This window comes from Grus americana, chromosome 4, assembly GCF_028858705.1.
Source record: "Grus americana isolate bGruAme1 chromosome 4, bGruAme1.mat, whole genome shotgun sequence".
Classification (NCBI taxonomy): Eukaryota; Metazoa; Chordata; class Aves; order Gruiformes; family Gruidae; genus Grus; species Grus americana.
In genome coordinates, this window is record NC_072855.1 from 8,399,500 (window position 1) to 8,426,023 (window position 26,524).

Sequence of the window (26,524 nt, forward strand, 5' to 3'; positions counted from 1 at the left end):
AAATAATCTTAATATATCAAGGATACTTCCCCTGCTCATCTAAATCAAATATGAAGCTGGTCTTACAGGCACACCAATACAGGCAAAACATATCGCTTATCTCCCAAACTGTAACAATGTTTTTTTAAATAGATTGAACTTTAACTTCTGCTGACCTAGAACAAACCTACAAGAACTAAGTGAACAAAAAAAATCCCAACAGGTAACCCTGTGAGAGCAGTTCACATGTTGTACCACAATACAGAAAGTTGGCATTCTAAGGCTTCATATATTAGACCAAATTATAAACTGGGTAGAAAATGTTTCTCTAAACCACCCCACAAAAAGGCAAAATACCCGTCAGATACTAAAGCTTAGCAGGACACTAATTATCTATTACTCATTAGTCATCCCACAAATCTGTTATTGCTTCCTCACATGGAAAGTTCTTAAGGACTGTCATATTCTGAACCTTGGCAGTCAGAAGATGACTCACTTGCTTTGAGACAAAACATTATTACCCAAATATAATACCTGTTTCATACAGGCATTGTAATCACCATTGTATTTGAAAGAGGAAAACAAGGAAAAGGAATTCAGCTTCCCTTCCTCTGAGTCCTCCTCATACAAAACTCAAACCACAAGGGTGGCAAGGGGAGGGGAGTGAGGAAGGGGAAAAACAAATACTACAGTGGTTTCTATAACCAAACCTCCATAATTTCAAAACTGACTAAAGAACTGCACAACACTAACATGCTACAGGATTATCACAGGAAATCACAGCTTTAAAGATAATACATTATCACCAATGCCTTGCACACTGCCCTTTGCTTAAGAATTCAAGTGTTTAGAGAACCCGAACTTAAAGTTACACAAGATTGGATGTGAAAAGAATGAAGTTAGCACATCTACATAACAAGACAGACAAACAGAAGACAACTAAAGTGAGCAATGAAGCAGGACCTGTAATTCAGAACAAGGAAAACCGTCAGTTTAACACTGTTTAACAGTTCTTCTCTATATAACTTTTTGGGAAAAATGAATTTAAGTTCCCAATAAGCACTTAGTGGAATGGGGCAGGGGGAGTCAATCTCAATTGTATCCCAGATTCAAAAACAATCCGGAGAAAGTTGACAAGAAGTACAGTTTCAACATCTCATTTTGTATTTAAGCATGCACTTTATTCAGCTGCATTGAACTGTATAACTACCTGAACTATAAAGTTCAGGAAATTTCTAAAACAAACCTTAATTGCTATCAGAGATGTTTTTATTTTGTGAAGAATCAGGTGTTTGTTTTGGGGGTTTTTTTAAAGGAAAAATACAAATGCTGAAAACCTGGAAAAACAAGCATCTTTCCCAGTTTAATTTGTTGGACTCAACAAGTATCATGAAGCAAAAAGGATCCAAACTCATCAACCCAGTCTGCCGCTAAACAGAGTCTCCTACATCTTGCTTTTGTAATAACTGCACTCTTAAGTTAACACTGTTCTGCCAGGAAACCCTTACAGCTTACACAATCAACTACACAAGTTGCAAGCACAAAGGTTCAAACAGACCATTCAAAAGGAAAGTTAATTCTACAGGACAGTGTCTCTGAATTAAATCCACAGCATTTTTTCTCCATTTTGAGCTGAGTTACACATTACTTATGTGCACTTGGATAAAGCTCACAAGTTTTACATGAAAAGCTCAGATAAGTCAGTTCAGTAGCTACCCACCACAGTACCATCTGGTATCCTGAAGCCTTATGAGATCCATTGTCAAATTAAGTTATAACCTGACCTGCCTTTCTTATAGCCAGGTTTTGGATAGGTTTACACAATGTTTACCTCCCCCAAAAGAATGTTCCAATGGTATAATCTAATATTTTACTTCATTTTAAGAACCTAGACTCTTTCCTCACTTCCACGAGAAGTGATCACAGTGCACTAAAAAAACCACTAAAAACCACACTTAAGCCTCTGCACCTCTCAACAGCAGTAAAAGCTTCCAATGTTTGCTCCCCAACATGTCCTTTAAAGTTAGTCATGGCACAAAGGGTGTCTTTAGGCAATGCTTCTACACACATTTTGGTGAAAGACTCAGCTCTTTGAACAAGAGTAATTCTGATTTCACCTGGTAAAGGGTCTAAACTTATTAAAAGAAGTTAACTCAAAGCAACACAACACTAAGTTTTATTAAGCATAACACCCAGATTTAAAAATAAAAAAATAAATCAAGATTTTCAAGCACTTAACATTAAAAACCACCTGGGAAGCAGTCAGGGTAACCTTGCTTATTAAAAAACCAAGCATCGGTTTTCAAACACCACAGTGTTAATAAGAACTACATAATTATAGATAAGCCTTTTAACTGATGTTAACAAAGTCACTCCTGAAATAGAAAAATTTAGAGTCTTCCTACATTGCTTTCACACAACAGATGTGCAGTTCATCTATTTAGGTTTAGAAGGATGAAAGAGCCATAAAATTCTGCCTGAAACAACAAAATCCAAACTCAACTGATTGTCAGATAGTAACATAAAGCCTGGTGGAAAAATACAGATTTCTAACAAGGTTAAAAAGTTGCCTTTAAACTTAAGTGAACTACTTATACCACAAATGCACACTCTAAAAAAAATTGTTTAATACCTCTCTGAAAATACTATTACTATTTAAGCAAGCTCCTGCTCAAACAATGGACACAGCAACAGACAAGCACTAGATGCTACAGGAGTAAGAAGTTTAGAAGAATGCTAACAAGAACAGGTACATTTGAACTTCAAGAATTCAAACAGAGGAACAAATTCCTAGTTCAATAGATCCAACACATCCCACCCCAAGTGGAAGCACAGAACTAGCAGAGGGAATGGCTTCAAGAAAGTCAGAAGTCAGCATTGGCTTTCCTGTGTCAAGTTACTGCTCATTCTGCCGCTTGGGGAAACTTGTTTGAGAAGGAAAACACCGTTTGAACTAAACACCTCCCTGCATAAGCTCCCCTGGATTGACTTACAAAAGAATGAAGTTGTGTTGGTTTTGGGATTTTTTTTGTTTTTTTAAAATGTTTGGAATTTAATTCCACTTATTAGTTATGTACATCTTCATTACAGATTACAGGAATACAGGCTTTTTGTTCTGATGCAATACAGGTTAAGGAAATTTTTTTTAAGTTTAAAAAAATAATTAACTGCTGTTTTTAAACATAAGAACTTCAACAGGAAGCAGCATCTGTTTAACACTTCACAAAGAAAAGTAAAACAAGATGACTGAAAAGGTTCATCGCTTTCTACTAGATACTCATTTTGATTAACCTATTTTACTGGAGTACTTTGAAGAGCTTTAAATTATTAAGAAACATAACTATTAGTGAAAAGAATGATCAAAATGTGTGACTGGAAAAGGAGATCTAGCTGAACACTAGCTGGTCCTACTCAAGTCCTCAAAGCTCTGAAAGAAGCTGTAAGTCCTTGACTATTATTTCTTACAGCAAAAACTACTGCTCATGTGTAATTCCTCTAACTCTCATGAAAAAATATTTCAGGTAAAAAGCACAATCACTTCTAACATTTTCACAAAATAGAAAGTAATAACTGGATGTAGACTCCTAGTCTCTAGACACCATACTTAATATCTGCTATCCCTCCTCCCACTCCTGCAGAAGTTACTTTCTAATAGAGACTAAGAGAGTTCATATGTTTTCATTAACCAGAGGACCAGAAAGCTTAAAGCTTTATTTCCATAAAATATTATCTATTATCATGACAGTAGGAAAGAGATCCAAAAATACATGCCACTATCTTAAGTGAGTTTGAATGAGTTTTATAGCATAAGCAAAACTGCCTTTGCTTCCCACAAAAGGCTCTTTATCTGCTAAGGAAACCACATCCCTGGAGGCATTTAAAAGGCTACAGTGCACCAAATACTAGAAAAATATATATTGTGGAAAGTAATCATGAATCAACAGAGAATTAGACAGGATGATTTAAAACATCTTTCCTCACCCATAATTTCCACAATTGTTTTTTACAGATTGATGGTAAGAAAAACGTAAATAGTCACCCACACAAATTTCAAGTCAGACTACTGTACATTATTTTTCATTTAATTTGAGGATATGGGAGGCATAATCACTACATAGTAGATGCGTATTGCTCAACTTCGAAGAAGCCAATTTACCCTACAGTCCAAGTCAAAATACTTGAAGTTTACCAGACATCTGTTATCCAGACAGGTGCAAAGAGTTCAAGAATATCCGTGCTGTTTCACCCATGACAGTGGTGCTGGGACTGCCACTGGGTGTTACTGAAGTTTGCTCAAAAAGCCTCTCCCTGTCATAAATGTCACAGAAGTAGGCATCTGAGGAAGCTGTTCCAACCTTCCACATCCCTGTTCCTCTCCAAAGAGAGGGTTGTCTTGATCTTAGCAATTCTCTAGCTTCTACACTCATTTGCAATGAATAAATATAATAGCTTGACCAACCTCTAGCAGATCAAAGTTGACTTGCATTTCATTCTTCAAAATCCTGCAGGCATAGCAGTAGTTTTTTCTAAGCTCCAGGAGAGTGAAAATAACCTACAAGTATCTTATTGTATCCATTCCCATTCAAATATTTGTCCTCCAAGTCATAAGGCTGCCCTTAAAGAAGAAACACACTTTGGAAATGCTGAAGTCTTTGGCCTCTTGCATGTAGGGGCACATTGTATAGGCAAACAGTAGAAACATTTTCCTTGAGGTCCATAGCTGACTATTACTTTTCAGCTATAAATTAGTTTATACTTAAAATTACACAAAGTTGATTTAAAGCACTGATTTACTTAGCTAGACAATTTTGATATCCAGCTCCCTTCCTCTGAACAAGACTATTGACCACTGAGCTTAAATTACTTCATGTCTTCTGAAATACAAATCATCTTGTCTTTTGCTTTCTTGGTTTATGATCACTTACAGAAATTACTACTGTGGAAAAAAAAAAAAAACCAAGGCCCCAGAACTACTTTTCAAAGCAAAGGTAGGCCAGGATTAGCTCTATTTTTCAAATGTAAAGTTAAAGGCTCCCCCAGGAACAGGTATTAAATTTTCAAACAAGAACCAAAATTCTGTCCCTGGCTCAATTGCTTCTTTCACAGCTGTTCTTTTTTGGTCCATCTTATACAAAGGGAAACTACTAGTAAACTAACTAATGCTGCATATTTACATTTGCTACCATTAGAGAGCTATTGGTCCCAATCAAGCCCTGTCCAATCCTTCACTACATACAGCTCATCTGTATTGTATTTTCCATAAACCATATTCCAAAAGCCAAGGGCATCAAGGGTGCCCCAAAGCAGAAGATACCCCCATACAGTGCAAGGACATCTACCATCTATTTTATCCGAGAAGCAGTGGTGCACATAAACGCATCACTGAATTGCAAAGTGCCATCCACAAGTAGAAAAAAAAAAAAAAAAAAAAAAGAGACCTACGTTCAGACTTAGAGATGCTGTACGACATCATCTTGCAAGAGTACCACAAGAGCTTAAGTGATCAAGACTTGCAATGGTACTAAATATTTTCTCCAAATCACACTACACAAGTGCAGTGTGCTAGGCAGAGAACAGTCTTTGCTGACTTAACTGTATCCACAAGCAGAAAATACATCTACCCCAAATAACCTGTTTGTTCCCATTTTGACAGGAGGCTATAAGAGACAAGCTTTACATAAGCATCTCAAACTATTTAAAGCAACATGCTTACTATTCAGAGAACCCAATCTGAATGAACTTCGTAAGTCAGTACTTAACCTATTTTAGCCAGTCCAGCCTTGACTCACAGGTTACCCTGCTAGCATTGTAACAGAGTCGATATCACTTCTTTATCTTGCACATGCTAAAACAGCAGCCTGGGAGAAATCCTAACGCAAGTGCACAGCTGCCTCACTACACTACTCAAGCGTACAATACTGTCTTTTCTATGCCCATGCTTGAGTTCTACTTACAGCAGCAACACTGCTTGTGCAGCTTGGGAACATTAATCCACTTTGTTGTAGCATAATCAGAGTGAGCAAATCTACTCTAACTATACCTAACAGGGCACACCTGGAAATTTTCTAGACAACAAGAATTCAAAGAATCAAGGAGAATGCTTCAGAGCTTATTTTGCTTAAACATATGAGGCCACAGTATGGCTAATTCATTTACCAGTCAGTAATATTGATTATTACAGTGACCTCAAAGGACAACAAAATAAATGCCTAATAGGTAACAACCACAAGTTTGTTACTCTGGTTTAGATAAATAAAACAGTAGTGTATAACATCTCACCCTTGCATGTATTCACACTGGCTTCTGCAAACTGGCCTCCACAAAGTAAAATACAAATAAGCAGACAGAGATTCCACGAGAGATCAGGAGTTACTAAGAAAGTCTCTGCAGGAAAAGTAGCAGTCATCTGATCAAAGTTCAGTTGCAGCACTCCTGATGTGCTCTGCCCTTCATGAAATGCTGCCTCCTTATCACACCCTTCAGGGAAATATATCCCCCCCTCACTATTCATCCCTACTTCATGTACCTTTTTTAAACTGCTGTGGAAATCAGCTATCAACTAGTCCCTCATACCTAAGTGATACTAGTCTTGCTGTAGTGGCCAGAGTTGACAAGTCTTTCTGACTCAGATGCTGTCTTCTGTAAGCACAGAGCCACAAAGCCACTACAGGTCGCAGTGACCTGAAACATAAAGTCAGTAATCTTAAAGCAGAGACCATTTAAGCTCAATTTACTTTTAAGGATCAAAGTTATGCAAGTGTTTTGCTGATTGAAGACTTTTAACTCCAAGATAGAAAATAAATCAAGCATTCAGGTGTTTGGAGAAGGTGATGATAAACAGACTTTTACAAAAACTAAACTGTTGAGGAAAAGCATGGAGGTCCAAGACCTGGTTAAAAAAAACCAGATTATCAATAGAAAATAGATCTATTGGTAGTTATCAGAGTCTGAACCACTGATGCATGCTGGCAGAAGCCAGGCCATCATGCTGGGGGAAGTATGTTCTTTGTCCCTGCGTGTCTCAAAGCAGCTGCTGTGTCAGGCAGGGTGGCAGGCCACAGAGTTGGGCCTGAACCAAGTGGCACTTAGGATCTCTCTTAGTACCAAGAAAATCCAAATGATTTTAAAACATTTTTAAGACAGCAGAAGCACCCTGTGCTAGCAAATCACAACTTCAGTCCCTGAGTCCTTCAGTGTTTAGAGACCCTTAAAATTTTTAAATGTGTTGTCTTACCTAAAGTTAATGCATGAGATGCCATAGCACTGAATAGTTCAAACTACTCCTTACTTGGATAAAGCCAGCTATTTTGTATTAACTCTTTAAACAGAACAAAGATCACTTCAAAGAAAATACTAGAGAAGTCTGGGGTTTGTTTATTTTTAAGCATGATACTAAGATATTTTTATTTTTTGGCATCTCCATGACACAGCATTGGGGGAAGAGTAGCACAAGAATGTTAAACACCAGAAAGACTTCAAAACTACAGTGTGCTGTTTGATCTGAAACAGAATTAAATCTTACTGTCACAATAAAACTTGCTTACACACTGAAAAACATGTGCAACCTCTTGGCTGTTCTTTACTTGTCACACCTCAGGATTGACTGATGTAATTCATGAAGCAGAACATTTGGAAAAGCTCAGCAGTTTTCTGGGGTGGAAGAACCCTTCTTTTCAGTAAAGAAACATTTCTAACCTTCTACTGCAGTTAGTCTAAATGTTATCTTTAATTACTCTGGGGCAGCCTCTGTGATAGAGCTTATTAGCTGCAGAAGAATGCAAGTCCAAGGAGGCTCTTTACCATGCATGGTCATCTTGAAAGACCAGGGTGATCAGATGCCTGCTGCGGTGAAGGAAGACTGACACTCCTCACTGGAGCCAGCTTCTTATCTGGGCGATCGTGAACAAATACTAAGTAGGCATAGATAGTGTGTTCTGCTGTCGTATAACTCATACAGCTATTCTTGCATACATAGCTGAACAGAAAAAGTAATTTTGAGTCCTTAGGGGCTGAAAACAGCTATCATATTTTGTTATCTTTTCCTACAGTCTTTTCCACTTGTTTTTACAGCTGTCTTCATGTTCTAGAAGGTCTGAAGTTTCACAAGTTTGTATTTTCAGCTTCAATTCCAGAAAAAGATCCTTCCAGAATTTAGCACTATGTGAGAGCTAAAGAGTGGTGTACAGCAGTCTGCCTGACCATTTCAATCTATTTCTACCTATGTGAATTACTCATTTTACTGAATATTAATGTCGTGTTCTCCATAAGAACTGAAGATATGGCATATTCTTTTCCAAGAAGGCATAAAATCTAAAACAGAGGGGGAGTACAGTGAAATAAAGTGTGAAGGTCTGTGGAAGAAATAAAATCAAAGTATATAGAAAGAAACAGTTTATGGTGTTAAGAGCTGCCTGATTTCTTTCCTTTGTTTAAACAAAGGCACAAATTAGAATATTAAAGAGGCAACAGTGGAAGAAGCAAGCCATGAATAAGTACAGAAACTAAGGATAGATTAGTAATCTGAATTTCCTCACCTATGAGCTCTCTAAATTCAAAAAGCAATGACAGTGGGAACTTTGCTTTCAGAATTAGACTTCTGATTTTCTAGCACCTATATTTAGCAAATTATTAGGGACTGAAGCAGCAACCACCAAGTACATTTTCCAGAACTCAGCTAGCAAAAACCAGTTCACTAACGTAAAAAAACCCCAACCAAACCCACCTTCCATCCTTTTCTCCCTCTAAAGCTTCACCCAACCACAGCTATTTAAGGTCTTTATTCAGATAACCTGAAGCAAGTGCTGTTGTAAAGTAAATAATTTAGTTCTGATAAATATTGATTTGAGATAATTCCTAGCTGAGAAGTCTTGAGCAACTTTGGCAGATGTTTCGATGCTGACCTCCCAGGACTCCAGAGCACTGTCAGAAATGGCTGCAGACCCAAAACTCCCCTCTTTGCACAGTTGTGGCTCCAATATACCACTGCAATATGAAGATGTCTGTCTTCCCAGCACCTTCAGATCTATAACAACATGGGTCAACTATGACTTCAGTTCTCCACAAGCAATACTAATTATCTAATTAGTTAGACCTGGTTTTGAGCAATTATTTGGTAAATTTAGCTTTTTAGGAATATTTAAGGACAAAAACATTTGCAATAAAGCTTAGAATAAAAATTCTTAAAAGCACTTGTTTTCAACATAGGTCTTTCATAAACTGACTTAGAAGTGAATTTGAAATCACAGAAAAAGTATTTTTCAAAACAATAAGGAGCCATCAAAATACATGAGAGAGGTCTTACTGAACGTCCCCTTATCATAGTCCTGATCTTCACTGAGGTATATGCAGATATAGGACACATCCACATCTCCTTGTATGACACTTCAAAACAAGTCTTCTGTAGTATTAGCTCATAATATTTTGCTCAGCAGTAATTTTGTTAAGTTTAGAGAAATGTTAAAGACCATGATATAAGTTTCAAAGCATTATACATCTGCCAGGATTTGGGGCATGGGGAGAAGGTAGGCAACAAAGAAATGTAAGACTTCTAACAAGTAATGGGTAAACAAGCTGCCATTCTAAAAATCTCCCAACATTTCTTGAAAACTTAATTCAATTTTTACTTCAAATGTTTTCAGTACTTGCTGAGTTTTTAAACAGATGTTTTCATTAAAGTTTAGCATGTTTGAAAGCTGATGTATTTCCAAACTATACTTTGTGCCTTTGATTAAATACACAGTTGTATCTTTATAGGAAGATTCCACTGAAAGAGCTGGAAAAACCAAAACTATCAGGCCTTGACATTGCAAAATTAACTTTGTTGCATAAACTACTCGGCTTATTGAGAAAACATCATTTCAAAATAGGTCTTACAGGAAAAAATGATCCAGACTGGCTGAATATTAGTCTTAGGTACTCTTCAGTTCAGCAGCAAATGTAAATAGCTAAAAACCCGTAGACATGGGCTCTGCTCCATCCACACTATTATATGGATTATTTAGAAGATATAACATCTGATCAACAGAAATAATTCTGCCAGTCCAAAATATTGCATCTCACCTCCAAAACTTGAAGAACGCAAGCAGCAAGTCTAGCCAAGAAAGGAGCAGGTTTTAAATTTTACATTCTGTTTAAATAAAGAAACCTGCATCAGACCACACGGGCAGCTGGAAGGCAAATCCACTAGTATTTCTGGACTAGATTAGCCAACTAATCTCAGTAGTGATTAACACAGAGAAACAGGTAAGATCTGATTAGCTAACCAGTAAGCTTGCATCTTAAGCAAAATTCAGAACAGTGTCTAGTCCTATCTAGAACAGAACTGGTTATCAACCTTGTCAGGAAGCAAGTCACTCTGTATGGCTTGCCACCCAATTATCTATCCCACAGCTTTGCAAAAAAGCCACATTTTTTTTAAAGAATAAAATCCTTTAAGCTAGAAGTAAGTTGTCTTACAAAGGTATAAGAGTACAGATGACATCATATAGACTTTTAGCTAAGCAGACAAACTAGTTAACTCAGTGAATATCCTGCAGCAGATAGTTCAGTTCCAATATCTTACTAGTATTTTTCCCATGCATTTTTATGTAAAGCCTACTAATACCCAGGTACCACAAACTGGACATTTTAGGCAGCATCCAAACCTATTCAGCTTTTCTTTTGCACAGTACATCAAATGCAGGGACACTGGTGCAGAACTATTTCCTTTCCTTACATTTTTATTGCTACTTCTGCAAACTGCCTCCTCCTCACTGCTCTTAACAGATCTATTCACACAAACCTCTGAGTCTGGTATCTACTGAAGGCAGTAGGGTTATATTCTTACAAGTATAGAGCGTTCTCTGACCATAATGTAAGACCCAGTTGTACATCTACAGAAACTAAATGAGCATCTTCATGTTTTAAACTGTGGCAGTTGCCTCTGGACACGGCAGCTTTGAAAAACAAGCTGTGTGCGTGCATTTGCATTACACGCAAAGCACAGGCAAGAACTGAAGTTTACTAGTTTTCAAATCAGTACCTTTACTCTCATGTGAGGATGCAAGAATAATTCTTAAGAGTAAAACAGCACTCTCGAACTGGAGCATCTGCAATTGCCATATTAGAACACTATTTCTATTTTTAACTGCTTATTATCTTATTTCTTTAGTTAATTCACTTATATAGGTGTTTGCCCACTCTTACTTAGCTTTATGGAATTACTCAATCTCTAAGGGGAGGCTCAGCCAAGCAGATTTACACCAAGATCACTTAGAAACCATTGCATGCTGTTCTCAGGGAACACAGTGGCATAACTTTTTTGCTACCCTGTCTACCCCTCCCCTTCCCCATGGCTTCCTTGCATTTTAATAACAAGCCATTTTTCCTTGGCCTCTGCTTCAAGCATCTTTTCATAGCTGTTTGTACTCTGTATCAAGTAGAGTAGACTTGAAGAACCAGGAGCAAGAGGTAAATAAGTTGCTATAGGGTATAGCGCTGGCAAGTATAAGCAGCCTGCTATACCACTGAAGGTGATACATATCAGTACAAGAACACAAGCAAATCTAACAACTAAATTAGTGCAATTTATCTAGAAATAGCCTTTCTGCAAGAGTTCCCTTCACACACTGAGGAAAGTAAAATCTCACCCGTGTCATTTTAAAAAAGTCTAACGATGGTCTGTTCCATCGTACATCCTCCTCCCGTCTGCGCTTTAGCCGGCTTTTCTTTTCGTTCAGAACGCAAGGCTGAGAGCGGCATCTCAACAAGCCCTGACGCCGACTGAGCTCGGGTGTGGAGGTGGGAGTGCTGTTGGCTGAAGGCAAGAGATTTCCCGTCTCAGTGATGTGCTCCTGGGAGAGGGAGAGGCGGCGCCTTGGGTTAAAGTCACAAGGGCCTCCGGAATTCCAGCGGGTACTCGAGCTCGTGCTGCCCTCGCTACTGTCCACAAACCCACTGCTGGCAGAGGAAGGTCTGGGTACTGGTGATGTGTTGAAGCTGGTGATAGTGAAGATGTTATTTAGCGACAGTATGTTTTGTGGCAGACTGATGCTTGTGCTTCTCTGTAAGGTTGCACTTCCATGACTGTTGCAGCGTTGCAAAGTAGCGCTACCGCCGCTATTGCACCGTCTCTTTGACACGGGAGTCCAAACCTTTGAATTGCCAGGCTTCCATGGTGACCGACAGCGAGCCAGCTCATCTGGCTCAGAGAGAGACCTGCAGTGGCGTTTTGTTGGTGGTGCCAAGGGTTGACCCGAGTTTTCGTTAAGGTTTAATTCACTTATCCATCCTGACACCATAGACGTACTGGAAGATTCCTGCTGCCACTGCAGACTACCATTACTAGCAGTGCCGGTGCTGAATGGGCACACTGGGAAAGGGTAAGCTGAATTCCTCGTTGTGTCAGTCTGGATTGGGCAACCGCCATTTAAAGCTTTCCAAGGAGACTCTTCTGAAAACAAAAGAAAGACAAAAGGTGAAAGATGCAAAGGAAAAAGACAATTTGTTTTAAACCTAGCTTAATGTAAAACCATGAATCAAACTCAAGCTTAGAAGGATGAGCCACAAATACCCAGCACTTAATCAAGATTTCACACTATAGTTGCATATTCATTTAAAAAAAGGTAGAAAATTCCAAAGACATGAGGACTAAAGTATTTCAGGAGCCAATCCAGGCATTCCGGTATATATGTACTTTGTTAATGCTTCTTCCCGTATACTGAAATATTATAGCACTGTGTTTCTTAGTGAGCAACAGGGACAGCTTCCTGACCTGCTTCCTAGCAGATAGCATATACCACAATTAAAACCTGGAATGGTGAACAGCCTAAGGTACAACCAAAATGGATTAACAAGAAATGTGAGAACCCACAAGGGAAGAAAAAAAAATGTTTTGTGTTTTTTTTTTTTTTTTAATAAAAGAGCAGGATGATCGATGATCTCTTTGTAGACTGCTGTCCCTCATTTGGCTGTTATGCCTTTCTATTAAGAATATCTTACTAAAGAAAAGTTTCAGAGATGGGTGTTCATATTCTGTGGTGTGAAGAGCTTTACTTTAAATTAGAAACAGCAGAAAGTTAAATCAGACTGCAGATTGAATATGAGCAAAAAAGAAACAAAGTGTAAGAAAAAAAAAATCTTAATTCAAAGCATAAAATAAAGTGAGTATCCCTTAAGAGCCTCCTGCAAGTTTTACTGTGAATACAGACATAACCCATAGTGCACAACTTCTCATCTGAAGTGGCAATGCTGGGTTAAAAGCAGTCTGCCACCGAAGCCCCTCACTCTTTTGTAAAGCATTTCTTTGAGAACATTCTGCACATTTTACAGCTGTTCCTCCACATTATACAATGAAGTGTAAGAAGGACTACAGCAGACTTTGGATTTGCAAATTGAAAAGCGGCAAAACTGTTGGCCAGTTAACAGTGCTTCATGCTTGGTTTGAAAATTTGCTAATTTAAACCAATTAGCCCAGCAAGTTTCACTTATCCCAGCTTTAAAGAAAGAATATTTTAAATACCAAGTTTTTCCCTATGTCTATTTTAAGAACCTAGATATAGCCTAAACATTAAATACTTGTATATTCTTACAGTTGGCTGTCTAAGTTTTAGAGTAATCAACAGATAAAAGATTTACTGAGTAGCTGTAAAAGTTGCAAACCCAAATAGCTGTACATGTTCCATGCCCAAAGTATGTCATGGATTATCCTGTTTATTTGGATCTTATTTAAAGAACACCCTATTGTCTCAAAATCATTTAACTGTGCAGACAGCTGGCCTATTCAAACAACATGTTTTATTAGAATTCCTCTGTCCTTCCTCCTCCATTCTTTCAGATGGGTACAACCACATACTGTGCTTTGCCTTAAGCATGTAAGCTCTTCAAGGCAGGGACCATCCATAATTCAATGCAAGTAAAATAGCCAACACAATGGGATCCAGATAATGTTTGAAACTCCTAGCATCTAACTGTAGGACAATGTGCTAGCTTGGACTGGCCTGATTTTTAAAAATCCTTAGGAAGCTTTCTCCCAGGCTGGAAGGTTGGTTTAAAGTTTACTGTAAAAAAAAAGTCAAGAGTTGCACATGTGTTTTAATTGTTCACATGCTAATGACATTTAAGATAAAATACCATTTCCCTTTGAAACCTCACACAAACCAAGATTCACATTTTATGGGGAATCCCAGTGAGCAAATAAAAATCGTCCATGCTTAAAGGCATGACAGAATATGCAAAATTTCAAGTCCATCCCTTATAAACCAGTACCAAGTTTACATAGTAATAAGTGGCATTTTTATTTTTGCTAGATAGAACTTTTACTCTAATAAGATCAAGAGGGAAAAAAGCAAGTAACACTTTTATGTAGGCACTGGACTTCAATTTATGGTTTGTATCATACTGGATATTCTATGTGGCAAAGCATGTAAGAAGGTGTGTAAAGATGTAAGAGCTTTCTGTTAGCTGAGGAACCTGAAGAAATCTTTAACATGACAGACAGCATTGCTGTGCTTCTGTACACCATAGCAGATATTGAACCAATAAAAAAAATGTGTTACAAGGGCTTTTACTATGCAAAGCAGATCACAAAGTACAAAACTAACAACCAGCTATTCCCAGTATTGTTCAAAGACCAGCTTAAACCAGCAGGCTCCACAACAGCATGCTCCATCCCCCTCACCTTATTTACAAAAGAAAGGCTGCTTGCTATACCAATTACCTCAGTAAAACACAGCTAAGGTTTCTGAAGAACTTACCGTTGATTTCGAAAGGGAACAAGCTGCCACTTTTGTTCAGCTTCTCAGATGAGTACTGAAATCAATCAGAAAAAAAGTTTTAACTGTGAGAAAGAGTCAGCATACACCTCAAGGAAATTGTGTGCAGTTTTCAGTTTCCCTATAAGTGCATTTAAAAAGTCTTTAAAAGGACAGGGTTTTGCTGGGTATCTTGAAGAAATTCCTGAACAGCTGATCATTATAAATAAAACCTCTGGCATCTAGCTATTTGTAATGTTTTCTGATATACTGCTAAGTATCAAAAACTGTTTCAAGAGCTGCAACGTTAGCCCATGTGAATAAACTGCAAAATTAAGAGCAATAATTCACGCTTAATGAAAAAGCTTTGATCCAATTCTCATTTCAGTGGTAAGGAAATTATGCTCTAACAATTGGGTTTCCATTTTCAATCTTAAGGCTAAATGGCAAAACACTTCATCTTAAACTAAGAGACAGGAATAGCTTTATCCAAATTAAATATACAAGCTCTTAATTTGGGACAATCAGGCTTTACTTGTACTTTACATTTTCTTATATTCAGTATAACAAAATGTTTTCTTACTTCTTAAAAGTAAAAGCACCATTAAAAAAACCTTTCCTATCCACAAATCATCTTTTGCAGACTGACAGTTTTTGAAATAACAGTTCATTGATGATGGTTCACTACTTGGAAACAATGTAAAAGCCATGCTTAAAGCAAGGTTTGTGTGTAAAGGGCTTCAGAATTTATGATTATGCTTCATCAGTAGCATCTGCACAGTAAGACAAGTTTCTATGCAGAATGTTTTCTATTTTCTTAACCAATTTTACCTAGAAAAATATTACTACAAAGGCATTCTTAAAGGGTCTGGATTTCTCAGACCAAGAATAGAGCTTGCTATCCACCCTCCTATGAAGAAGTTATAAATAAACAGCTGAAGGCTCCATCAGAGCCCAAGGGTCATTATTTATTTCCCCATCACCACCTCAGGATGGAGAGGAAGATTGCTTTAAGAGAGCAACACACTTTATGTGAACATTGCTTTTTGTGTATAGCCAAAGAAGATAACATTGTACATACACTTCCTTTCCAGATACAAAGTCAATTTTTAAACAAACATCCTTGGGCTACAAAGCTTTTATTTCTTGCTGTATAGCAGCACACAGAGTGCTAGTGACAACTTTATATCCTTGAGCCCCACACATAAGATACAAACGCTAAGCTATGGTAATATTCCCTTGGTGTTATTGTTTTAGAGGTAGGAAGTAATGGAACAGATGAAAGGATAGGACAGCAATCAGACTTTTTTTATCTTATTTTTTTATCAACGTCTGCATATCAGACAAGCCATTTGATTTTTACTTTACATTTCCATCTGTAGATGCATTTATAACTTCCTTTTAATGAAGGCTACTTTAAGTAAACAGCAGAACCCCCAGTCTGAATCTCCATCAGATTTGCAGTTAATTAGCCCTATTCAAACCATCTGAAGTCTGCAACTTGACAGCAGGAGCAGCACTTGTACTACTTTCCTTTTCATAACTGCAGTTGCCAGTTATATAGTATACACTTTTTAAAACCTAGTATCAATCGTTTAAACAGCTACTAAGGTATCATACAGAACACAAGAGCACATTAAGATAACAGTAATAGTTACACTTCAGCTGTCCCTGAAGGAGAAACAAACAAAATTAGAGACTTAAAGATAACATTTTTTCAGCAAATTCTTCCCTCTCCAGTTTTTCCCAAATGAAAGCCAATACTAACCTATTCCACTATCAGTTAGTAGCTAAGGAAAAGAAGTTTTTGGAACAGAATTCTGTGTCAAACTGCCTTAAAGCTAACATATCTTGAAACACATGGAAAATGGCAGTAAGAATGACTTAATCATAACATAGTAATTAGGGATGTTTAATAGACTATTCACACAGGCTAAGATCTTTGATGCTTGCAAGGAACAGAATCATAGAATCACAGAATGGTTTGGGTTGGAAGGGACCTCAAAGATTATCTAGTTCCAACCCCCCTGCCATGGGCAGGGACACCCCTCCACTAGACCAGGTTGTCCAAAGCCCCATCCAACCTGGCCTTGAACACTTCCAGGGATGGGGCATCCACAACTTCTCTGGGCAACCTGTGCCAGCACCTCACCACCCTCACAGGGAAGAATTTCTTCCTAGTAGCTAATCTCCATCTCCCCTCCTTCAGCTTAAGGCCATTCCCCCTTGTTCTATCCCTACATGCCCTTGTAAACAGTCCCTCTCCACCTTTCTTGGTGGACTTGATGATCTTAAAGGTCTTTTCCAACCAAAATGATTCTATGATTCTTGTAGGCCCCTTCAGGCACTGGAAGGCTGCTATAGGGTCTCCCCGGAGCCTTCTCTTCTCCAGGCTGAACAACCCCAACTCTCTCAGCCTGTCTTCATAGGAGAGGTGCTCCAGAGCTCTGATCAAGAGCCTCAAGAACAATCCCATGTGGCAATTATTAGACTGATAACTTAGTTTTTACAATTAGTTCTCAGCCAAACGTACCTTTAACAAGGTTTTCTTCACAAATGTTTAAGTTATTTGATTACCTGCGCTTTAACCACCTCAAAAAGCCTTGTCCATCAGATAGAGACTAAACTACATCTTTGAAAGCTGCAAAGCACTGAAAGCATTTTTCAAGGGGGGCATGAAAGAAGCAGGATCACATACACACAGATCGTCTGTACTACAGAGAACAACTGCAATGTTCTCTAACCCAGACAGCAACTCCGTCCTTACAGCTATTTCTGATCAGCTTCTAGTGAAGTCAGTGCTCAGTTCTATATTAGATATTACAACTACAACTTGTTCTCTTAAGTGATCATTTATACAGAATCCTGTTAAGTTACAAGAAAAGCACTAATTCTTTGGAGATTCAGACCAAAAAACCCTAAGAGAGTCACACATGACATCACATGCGGAAAAATGACAGTAGTTTGCACTATTTCCAGTAAAAGCTCAAGGCAGTGAAATAAGGGTTACTAAGGGGAGAATAAGTATAGAATCTCCTTTATGATATATAGTTGGCTTTCTCTAACTGAAACTAAAAATACTTGGACATACTATCTGGTAGTGTATTTTAGTGTTATCTAGAAGTACAAACTTGAGTAGACCCTATCAGGCTGTAAATTGTTTATAGGAGGGAGGATCTTTTTATCTATACAGCACATGGCAGAAGTCCCACTAGATATTACTGTAACAGGGCACTGAACCAGTTTATCAGCTCTCCTAGGCTGGCTATGCTCTACCCTCCCCCATTCATTCCCTTTGTGCTATCATCTACCTGAAGCTTCCTTAATCAAGAGTGCTTTTTTTATGATTATGCACGAGAAGATATTGCAATTGCTAAGAACCTTGACAGGGAAGTCTGCTACCCTCTGCGTGAAGGAAGTCTTCCTTAGAAGAAGGCCAAATTATTCAACAAGGTCATTTCCCTGAAGAAGAAACTCAAGGGGTCACGCGCATTCATCTTCCAACCACTGCTTTTTGAATATATCTTAAAAAAAGCCACCAAGATCTGATGCCTCTTGAGAACTTTCCAGGAAAAGAAAAGCACATTTTAAGATAGAGACACACAAAACAATGAAACTACAAGTTTCACTGAAGGTTGGAATTATTTGCTTCATGCAAGAAAATGGATCTATTTTGAAATGCTTGTTCAAAAGTAGAACCTCTTTTGTGCATTCGAAGAGACAATACTCAAAAGGAAAGGAAGTGCGTGGCATGACATTTAGGACAGCGTTGCAAGTTTTGGTTGGTTTACTGAGCCTTAGCAGCTGTTCTTTCATTAAAATATTCACTTAGCAAGACACTTAGCATTGAACTGAGTAAATGGAAGAGGCACGCAAGTGAGTGACAATGAATTATAATTTACATCAGAAATTTAGAAAGTGTTCTTTGCTAGCAAAAACCCAACTGTAACAAAAATAACTGGCTGTTCTACATACACTCCAATCTACTACATTAAGAACTTCACAGCCTGTGCTATCCTCCTGGTTATTCTCAGAATGACTTCTTGATCTTCATAATTTAGAAGTTAATTTCTTTAATTTCAAGACATTTTCTCCAGTTTCCAAGTATATTTGAGTTCCTCCGATTTATCAACATTCTTCCCAACCCACGGGAAAGCCAGTGTTTATTACTGAAGTACTAATTTAACCATCACCATAGAGATGTGACTTTCGTTGTATGAATGGGCCATTCCAGACCTCCATCTCTACCAAATATCCTCCAAACATGACTAGATAGGAAGTAGTCAGAAGCATTTGACCTTTTCTCAGAATGTGAAGAAGCAATTGAGTCAAGTCACATCTTAGACTCAGCCCTCAAGTCTTTCAGCTAGTGGCTTTTTCCATCCAAGGAAGTCAGCCCAATTCTGAGTCTTTCAACACATATCAGCTTCATAAAAAAATAAAATAGTGGAAACCCACATGCATAGAAGGGGTTATAGGAGAACTTCATTCCACAAACGCTTGTCTAGAGATGCTCGCATTTCCTTCTTAATATCACGCCTTGAAGTCTTGCATCTCACACTTCACAAACCAATACTAGCTTCTACACAAATACCAAAAAAATACAAGCTTAGCCAGAACACACAGAAAAACCCTCAAGACTCTTAAGATTCAAGAGATCTAAGTTGGTCTCTATTTCCTTGAACAATTTGATTTAATGATGCTGTCGACTCATGAAAGCAATGGGATGCTTGCAGAACATTGCACTGTTGTGAGGTAGTCAACCAACCAGGGATACTATTCTACCTTGTGAGCTGTTGTGCCCACTTGAGATAAAACCTTGGAACAACCTTCCTGCTTCTACAGCCTGAAACCAAATAATTTGTTTTTTCTGGAGGCAGGTGCAGCACAAGACTGTACAAGGTAACTGAGCACACACAGGCCAAATGAATGACACCAGCTTGGAAAATTAGCATGTCATTTAACAGAGCAGTAAAAGATGCTACAACCAGTATTTTACAACATACTCGAGCAACAGGTGAATGATCTCCCCCTGTCCTTATCTCAACCCATGAGCGTTTTATTGTATTTTCTCTCCCCTGCCCAGTTGAGGCGCGGAGTGATAGAGCAGCTTTGGTGGATGCCTGGTCTCCAGCCAGGGTCAACCCATCACAGAAAGGTACTTGGTCATCATATGGCTTACACAAAAAGGCATACTATGTCCTGTACATGTTGTCCTTATGCCCAGCTTGGCTAGCCAGAAGGTAAATAGCTTTGAAAGAGGTATTTGTTCTTTCTTTTACAACCCTCATTCATGAGTTGTATTACAGAATAGTTTTTCCCCAGCTATTCTACCTATTTGTGCCAAGACCAGCACTTGTGCAGACGTAAAAAGTATCAGGACACTGATAAGGGTTAACATTAACCTGGGCAAGAAAGGTGAGTCTTAATCCTCAATCACCTCACAAGATGATTCACCCCATGGTCCCACAGAACTTTGTGCCAGCACAAGTAATGAAAGGTGCAGGCAAGCCCATCTTGCAATTGCTCTAAATCGCTGTTGCTACTAGAAGAAACTACAGCCTTAACCTGAACTTCTTGCCCAGAATTCTTACAGGCTACCGCTGTTTCAAGATCCCTACTGGCAGTCTTGTTCCCTTATTAAAATTTAGCAGTTGTCTTTACTAGTAGAAAAAGTGTACTTTTTATCTTAGGTTCACATTCTAGTCAAGAAGCCATCATTTGCTCCTGTGAATCCTTTTTAGGAGGAAACAACCTAGATGCATGCTTATTCACACTTGCTTCTCCATTTCCACACCTCACTTTCCACACTTTTTCAAGCTGCCATTGTGTACAAACAGACCTGTTCCTGGCCTCAGAACCCATTTTCTGCAAGAACCAAAGCATTTATAAAACAAATTACTTGATAGATTAATGAAGGAGAAGAACAGAAGGGTAAGGATGAAACCACTGATGAGACATCATACGCCATCTTCCACTCCACTCATTTTTTTCATGCTGTATTGTACATACAGATAAGGACAGGAATAAAAAACAACCAACCTACAACACATTACGGCATGCAACCGCACTCCTGTATAGATTCCACACAGTGTAAGAGCACTAATACATCCTTCTCTGCTCTTACAAGTCTCTGGTCCAAAACCTACAGTGGCTATCAGTAAAAGGACAGCTCAGTTTCCGAATTTATGCAAACTTTGGTGCCTCAAAAACTAGAAATTACAAGATGCAACTACAAGTTTAGAGGCAAGCACTGCTACCGGTTACAGGTTATCATTGGCTCACACCTGGGCCCAGAGTTTAGTTACAAGTGATGAGTTTGCCAGTTCGGAAATACAGCAGATTCTCCTACAAACTGCAAGTCTCAAGCGTTTCATCAAGCTAGCTGAAATAAACACAAGCTGAGTCAGCACTTCTAAGACAGTTAACATTCTTCCAAGACCTTACACCTGCCTGTCAAGAATAGCACATATTTAAGGTGAAGATAGTAAAAGCAAGTTATTAGAAGAACTCTAAATAGACCTGTTACAGTTTTAAAAATAAAAACATTTTATTGATGTTTACTATTAAAACATCCTTATTGGACAAACGGTCAAGCACTTCACGTATGAGAACTGCAGGTGCTTGTGCACAAACTCCACCACACTCAGGATATGTTTCACCAGGTTTGGGCTTGTGAAATAAGTAAAGAAGCAGTTCAGCTACTTAAGAACAAATTACAACAGAGGCAGACTCTTAAAGTGAGTGAACATGCTTCAGGTTCAATGCTTGTGTAATTATTTTGAAAATTAACATAATTGGAGTTGAACAATACTTCAACATTTCATCAAATTAGTTTTTTTTCTGGTGTCCCACTGGTACCCTAAAGTTTGACTTATAGAATGCTGCCATTACAATTAAAGTCAGTGAAATACGGCTAGTGCATTACATGAAGAATACGATCTCAGGGTTCTCGGGTGGGCACCCAAAATTGATGGGAGACTGTTTTGCATTACTCACTCTAGAGTAGATTCTCTTCGCATCTCACTTGTGAAACGAGACTGATTCCTTGGTGTCTGAATAGCATGCTTGAACCACACCATGGACCCACAGATTAAATCAGCAGAAAATAACCCAGTAAATATTACAAAACTTCTCAGAGCACCAGGCACCTGACACACTGATAAAGTAAGGATCTACTAGCATCAAAAACAGTCTGGTAGTCAGTAACCTGACTTTCAGTTCAACTGTATTTACTTGATGGCCACATACCAGTACTTGTGTTTTTTGTTAGGGAAAAGAGAATCCTCAGAAATTTTGATAATTCTTTTCAGTCATTAGAACACTATTCTGTGATGAGAACAGGCTTTTCACTAATTATTTAAAATGAAGCTGTAAGGTTAAAGAGAACATTAGAATAAGAAAACATCACTTCAAGAAAGAGCATGCACTGAAGTTTCACTTTTTTCCCCCCTTACAATTCTCATCTACCTTGCAAGACAGTTCTAACCTAAATAGCTGAATTCTGCCTGATCTACATTCTTGAATTTGTTATGTAGTTTTGAGTTACTCTTAATGTACTTTGCATTTCACATTTATTACTTGTTATTTTGGTAGGTCCTTACCAGATTAATATTGTACGTTTTACACGTCAGATCATCCAAGCTCTGGTTCTGCAGCTTTTCTGTTATTAGTGTTACCATGGTAGTTGCTCCTTTTCCACTGCTCACACGGAAGTGTTGGATGTTCTTCAGTCTCTTGTTTCAACACTCATGAGCCATTTCTGTTTTGGTTTAAAGTCTTGAGATTTATGCTTCCATCTTATTGCCAAAGTCTATTTCCAAATGCTGTCAGTGTATCATGTCTGATTTTCTGTAAAATTGAGGCAGAAAAGAAGGAAAAGTCAGAAAAAATCTTTTGTGCATCAGAGTGTTGCAATAACAGGACTCGTGTTTAGGCCATTCATTCGTGCAAGTATATGACTGACCAATTCTATTGCCTGGCATTTCAGATTACATGTCTCTATTCATGAAAGAATACTTTTATTGAGATTTCATTGATTACAATTTCAGAAGGGAGGTGAGACTCATACATAGCAAACATCAGGGTATTATTTGGCCATTTCCTACTATTAAACTCATTCTACCTAGGATTTTTATCCAAGGCAGAAGGAAAGACTTAAGCTTTCCCTCATTTAAACTATTACTGAAGTCTTGGCCAGGTATACTACAACAGCACATGAAACATGCAGGAACCTATCATACTGTTCTGTATGTTTAGCACTATTTGCCATTTTAAGACATTCTACCATATTGTTTCATCACTAAATCCTTTTGAAAAAGAGCAGAGCAGCAGATAGCTCAAATGCTATATCCACTTTCCAAACCCTCAGCTACTTTTAATATATTCCCTGTGGTTTTTGCCTTTTTAAAGGTTATGCAATTGCTACCTGTCAGCAAACACCAGATCTTAAATTTGTAAGCAGGACAGATTACGATACACGTAAAAGCATCGCTGACAAAAGCTTAGACATCTTTGTTCTGTGAGCAGTCATCTAAATCAAAAGCAGTAGGTTCACCAGCTGCCTCTTAAACATCCCCTACATAATTGCTTCCCCCCTTTCTCTACCCTCAGCATCACTAACCCTTAACTGCTGCAATACCATTCCTTGCTGTCTTCCAAAAGTCTTTATTAGCTAGTTATTTTTACCACAGCAAATGGAGCACTGTACTTTCCTCAACTCCACCTCATTCTTCCAGTTCTCAAGAACCAGAACAAATCCATGGGACTTCAGCTTCTTCATTTTCCTTCTTCTATTATCAAGTCTTTCAGACTCACCACAGTTCTCAAATTCACTTCCAATTTTCGAAACCAACTCTACATTAGTATTAAATGCAATTTCTTTACAGTACCTTCAAACTCCTCTTCCCATAACTTTGTCTAGGTTAACAAAAACATCTTTCCTCAACTCATGCTGATGATCCATTAGTGACATGCATCAACCATTCTTGTTTACAATTCACGTTGGTTGAGCATATTCGGTGAATGCTTATGGAATTAAAAAAAAAGGAAAATATCCACACACAGGTATTTCCAAATTTAAGCAAAGCAACATGAGCCTTGGAACACTGATGCTGCTAGGATCAGAAGTTTACTTCCATTTGCTAGGTTTTAAAGTCTACAGTAAAAACACCGCAGCAGAATAGCAGGAAATAATAATTTTAAATGAATGTTTCCATAAAATATCACCTCTTTTCCACATTGCTATTTATCAGCTGTTTAAATAACCAGTAGTAGCAAAAAAAGGTCACTTGAGTCCATGACCCAAGTTAAACCCATTTAAAACTAAGATATAGTAGTATTAATGGTAATGTTAGATTATCTTTTAAATCTGTTGCCTTTGAGTACATCCTCAAACATGATTTTCATATGCTAACCATACACTATTTCACCTTCACAGAAGCCTGCTACATTACAGCCTCCTTTAGCCTGAGGGCTGTCCCACAATCATAATTTCTGCCCAACTTTTGATCTCATTCTATCTACTTTTATTTACTATAAGATGTAATGCCTACAACTGCTCCTCAACCATAAATAATGCTACCCAGGTATCTGGAGATTCCACTGGTCTGTTTTCACTGAATGTGTCCAGTCTTTCAGGAAAGCACCCAACAACTTGTAAATATTTACCACATCTTGTTCTGAAATTACACCAAGTCAAATATCAAAAACACTGAACTTCACACTCACTGGTAAAAGTTGCATATGTAAGCATCTGCTAAAGCAAAGCACGGTTCATGAAATGCTATGCAAGTTTAAGGGCAAGTGTGGGAACAAAGTAGTATTTAGAGTAGCACGATCAAACATTGTAATGTCCCTTTTAAACCTGGTGAAGTTTAAACCAAATCTGGAAATCCAGAATAAGAGTCAAAAGAAAGGCTGACTGGAGGTCAGAAATTGTCCAGATACAGACTGAAAATACACTGAAGCTGAGGAGCTTAGTAACTGGCACAAAGACTTTCAGATTCATTCTAAGGATTAAGATTTCTACAAGTAAGAGGCTACTGTTAAGAACCCGCTGAAAAGTTCAGCAGGTGTTTAATCACTTTTCTGTTTGGAAGGGCCATATAAGAATTTGTGTGGGTTTTTTTTCCCCCAAGGTAAAAAGCAAATCCAATAAAACTACCAAAGACAGGGGAGGAATAAGATTTTGATCTTACTAGTTCTAATTTTCAGATGTTTCACTGAAATTTTAAGTCAGCATAACACAAGTTAGAATGAGAGAATAGACAGAAAGATATTAGTCTTTAGTTAATGAACTGATGCATTCAGTTGCATGAAAGGATAAAGGGGAGGCAAATGAAATCACAGAAGCACGGCACTTTCAGAATCAAGCTGAATTGTACAGTTATCCACATTCTTTAATCCCACCAGCCACTGAAAGTAATCCTTGAGTTGCAACCATTTAGGCCCTTTCTGACAGAGTGCAACCCAATCAGTTCTGAAACACAAGCAAAGTGGAAATTCAAAAAAAGTTTCTCATTTTAGGAACTCACACTTACCAGCAATACTTTTTTAAATCAGATCACTCCATTGAGAAAGATTTTTTCTTTTAGTATGTATTTAAGGGCTAAATGGGACATGGGTGAAAGTGGTATTAGCCAGAAAAGCCTTCACATGTCAGATCCGAGTTTCTACTGCTCCCCCCACCAGCAAATTCCATTTCTCAATACCAAGCACAAACCCTAGGAGTTTTAGTTCAGATCAGAAGCACTGAAAGTGAATTCCTTCCTCACCCTCCTTCAGAGAGGACCAGTCTCACCCAGCAGTAATCCACTCTAACAGAGCCAAAAACACACTGCAGCCACCATTAGGTGTTCAGCATGCTGCCCTGGACTAATGCTGGTCCAAAGCAAGCCACTAGGCTGGGCATACACTGTGGGCATAGTACTAACTGCTTTACACTGTAAATCTCTTCCTGCTGGGCACTCCTTCTTGCTAATAATGACATAATGAATGTTCAAGTGGAAAAAAAAAATTTACCATCATCATACTCCTACCAATGAAAGCCATTCTAGGTTGCAGTTTGATATAGCTCAGCTGCCATCACAACTGCCAACACATTTTTGTCTCTGGCTATTTGTTGCCCATGGCAGTATGCCAACACAAGTGTTTTTGCTACTACAGAGAGAACTAGATCAAGGAATTTTTATAGTTGGGTAAAAACAAAACACTTCCTTTTGTTTCTGAGAAAGGTCCTTTTCCAGCTGGATCAGTTTCCCCAGTCTGGTTTGCCATGAACTGGACACAAATGCTTGTGCGGGCACACTGTGGGATGCTGATGCTGCTCATTAAGGTGCCTAACTACAACTTAAAAAAAAAAAAGAAAAAGAAAAGAGACACACAAGGCAGCCAGTTGAGATTAGCATTTCCTACACTGAGCCAGGCAGATTCTCCTATAATTAGGAATTAGATGTCCCTTTCAAAGCAAGGTCTGAACATGTTTTGCTCCTATTTTCCTTTTCCAGTTCATAATCCTTTGAATAGTCAAAATGACCGACTCAAAATAATCTGAATTCACCCCTGCAGCCTCAAAGTGACCAAAGTCCTGGTTCACTCTAGCTGAGCTATTTATACTCTACCAGGAACTGCTTCTCAAGCTTTGCTAATTAATATTGGCTGTTAGGAGACAGGAGATTCTCAAGAGTCACTCTAGCTTTGCTATGCTATTGTCATTTTAAAGCTTCATCAATATATATTTTCAAGCCTTACAAGCTTTTGGTCCTCAATACCTCCTAGAAGGAAGTTCCTCACCCTACAGAAAACTTCTCATGGTA

At 38.2% G+C, this 26,524-nt stretch overlaps 1 protein-coding gene across 2 annotated transcripts in view; it reads right to left on the reverse strand.

Moving 5' to 3' along the window:
* The window catches only part of FAM53A (family with sequence similarity 53 member A), a 72,411-nt gene that overhangs the window by 27,665 nt on the left and 18,222 nt on the right, over positions 1-26,524 (reverse strand). For both annotated transcript variants that reach the window (XM_054825144.1, XM_054825145.1), the window contains exons 2-4: positions 22,313-22,559; positions 14,712-14,766; positions 11,607-12,409 (exon numbers count right to left, since the gene is read on the reverse strand). In XM_054825144.1, coding sequence (XP_054681119.1) covers positions 11,607-12,409; positions 14,712-14,766; positions 22,313-22,390 — 936 coding nt within the window. In that variant the 5' untranslated portion in view covers positions 22,391-22,559. The remainder of the gene's footprint in view (positions 1-11,606; positions 12,410-14,711; positions 14,767-22,312; positions 22,560-26,524) is intronic.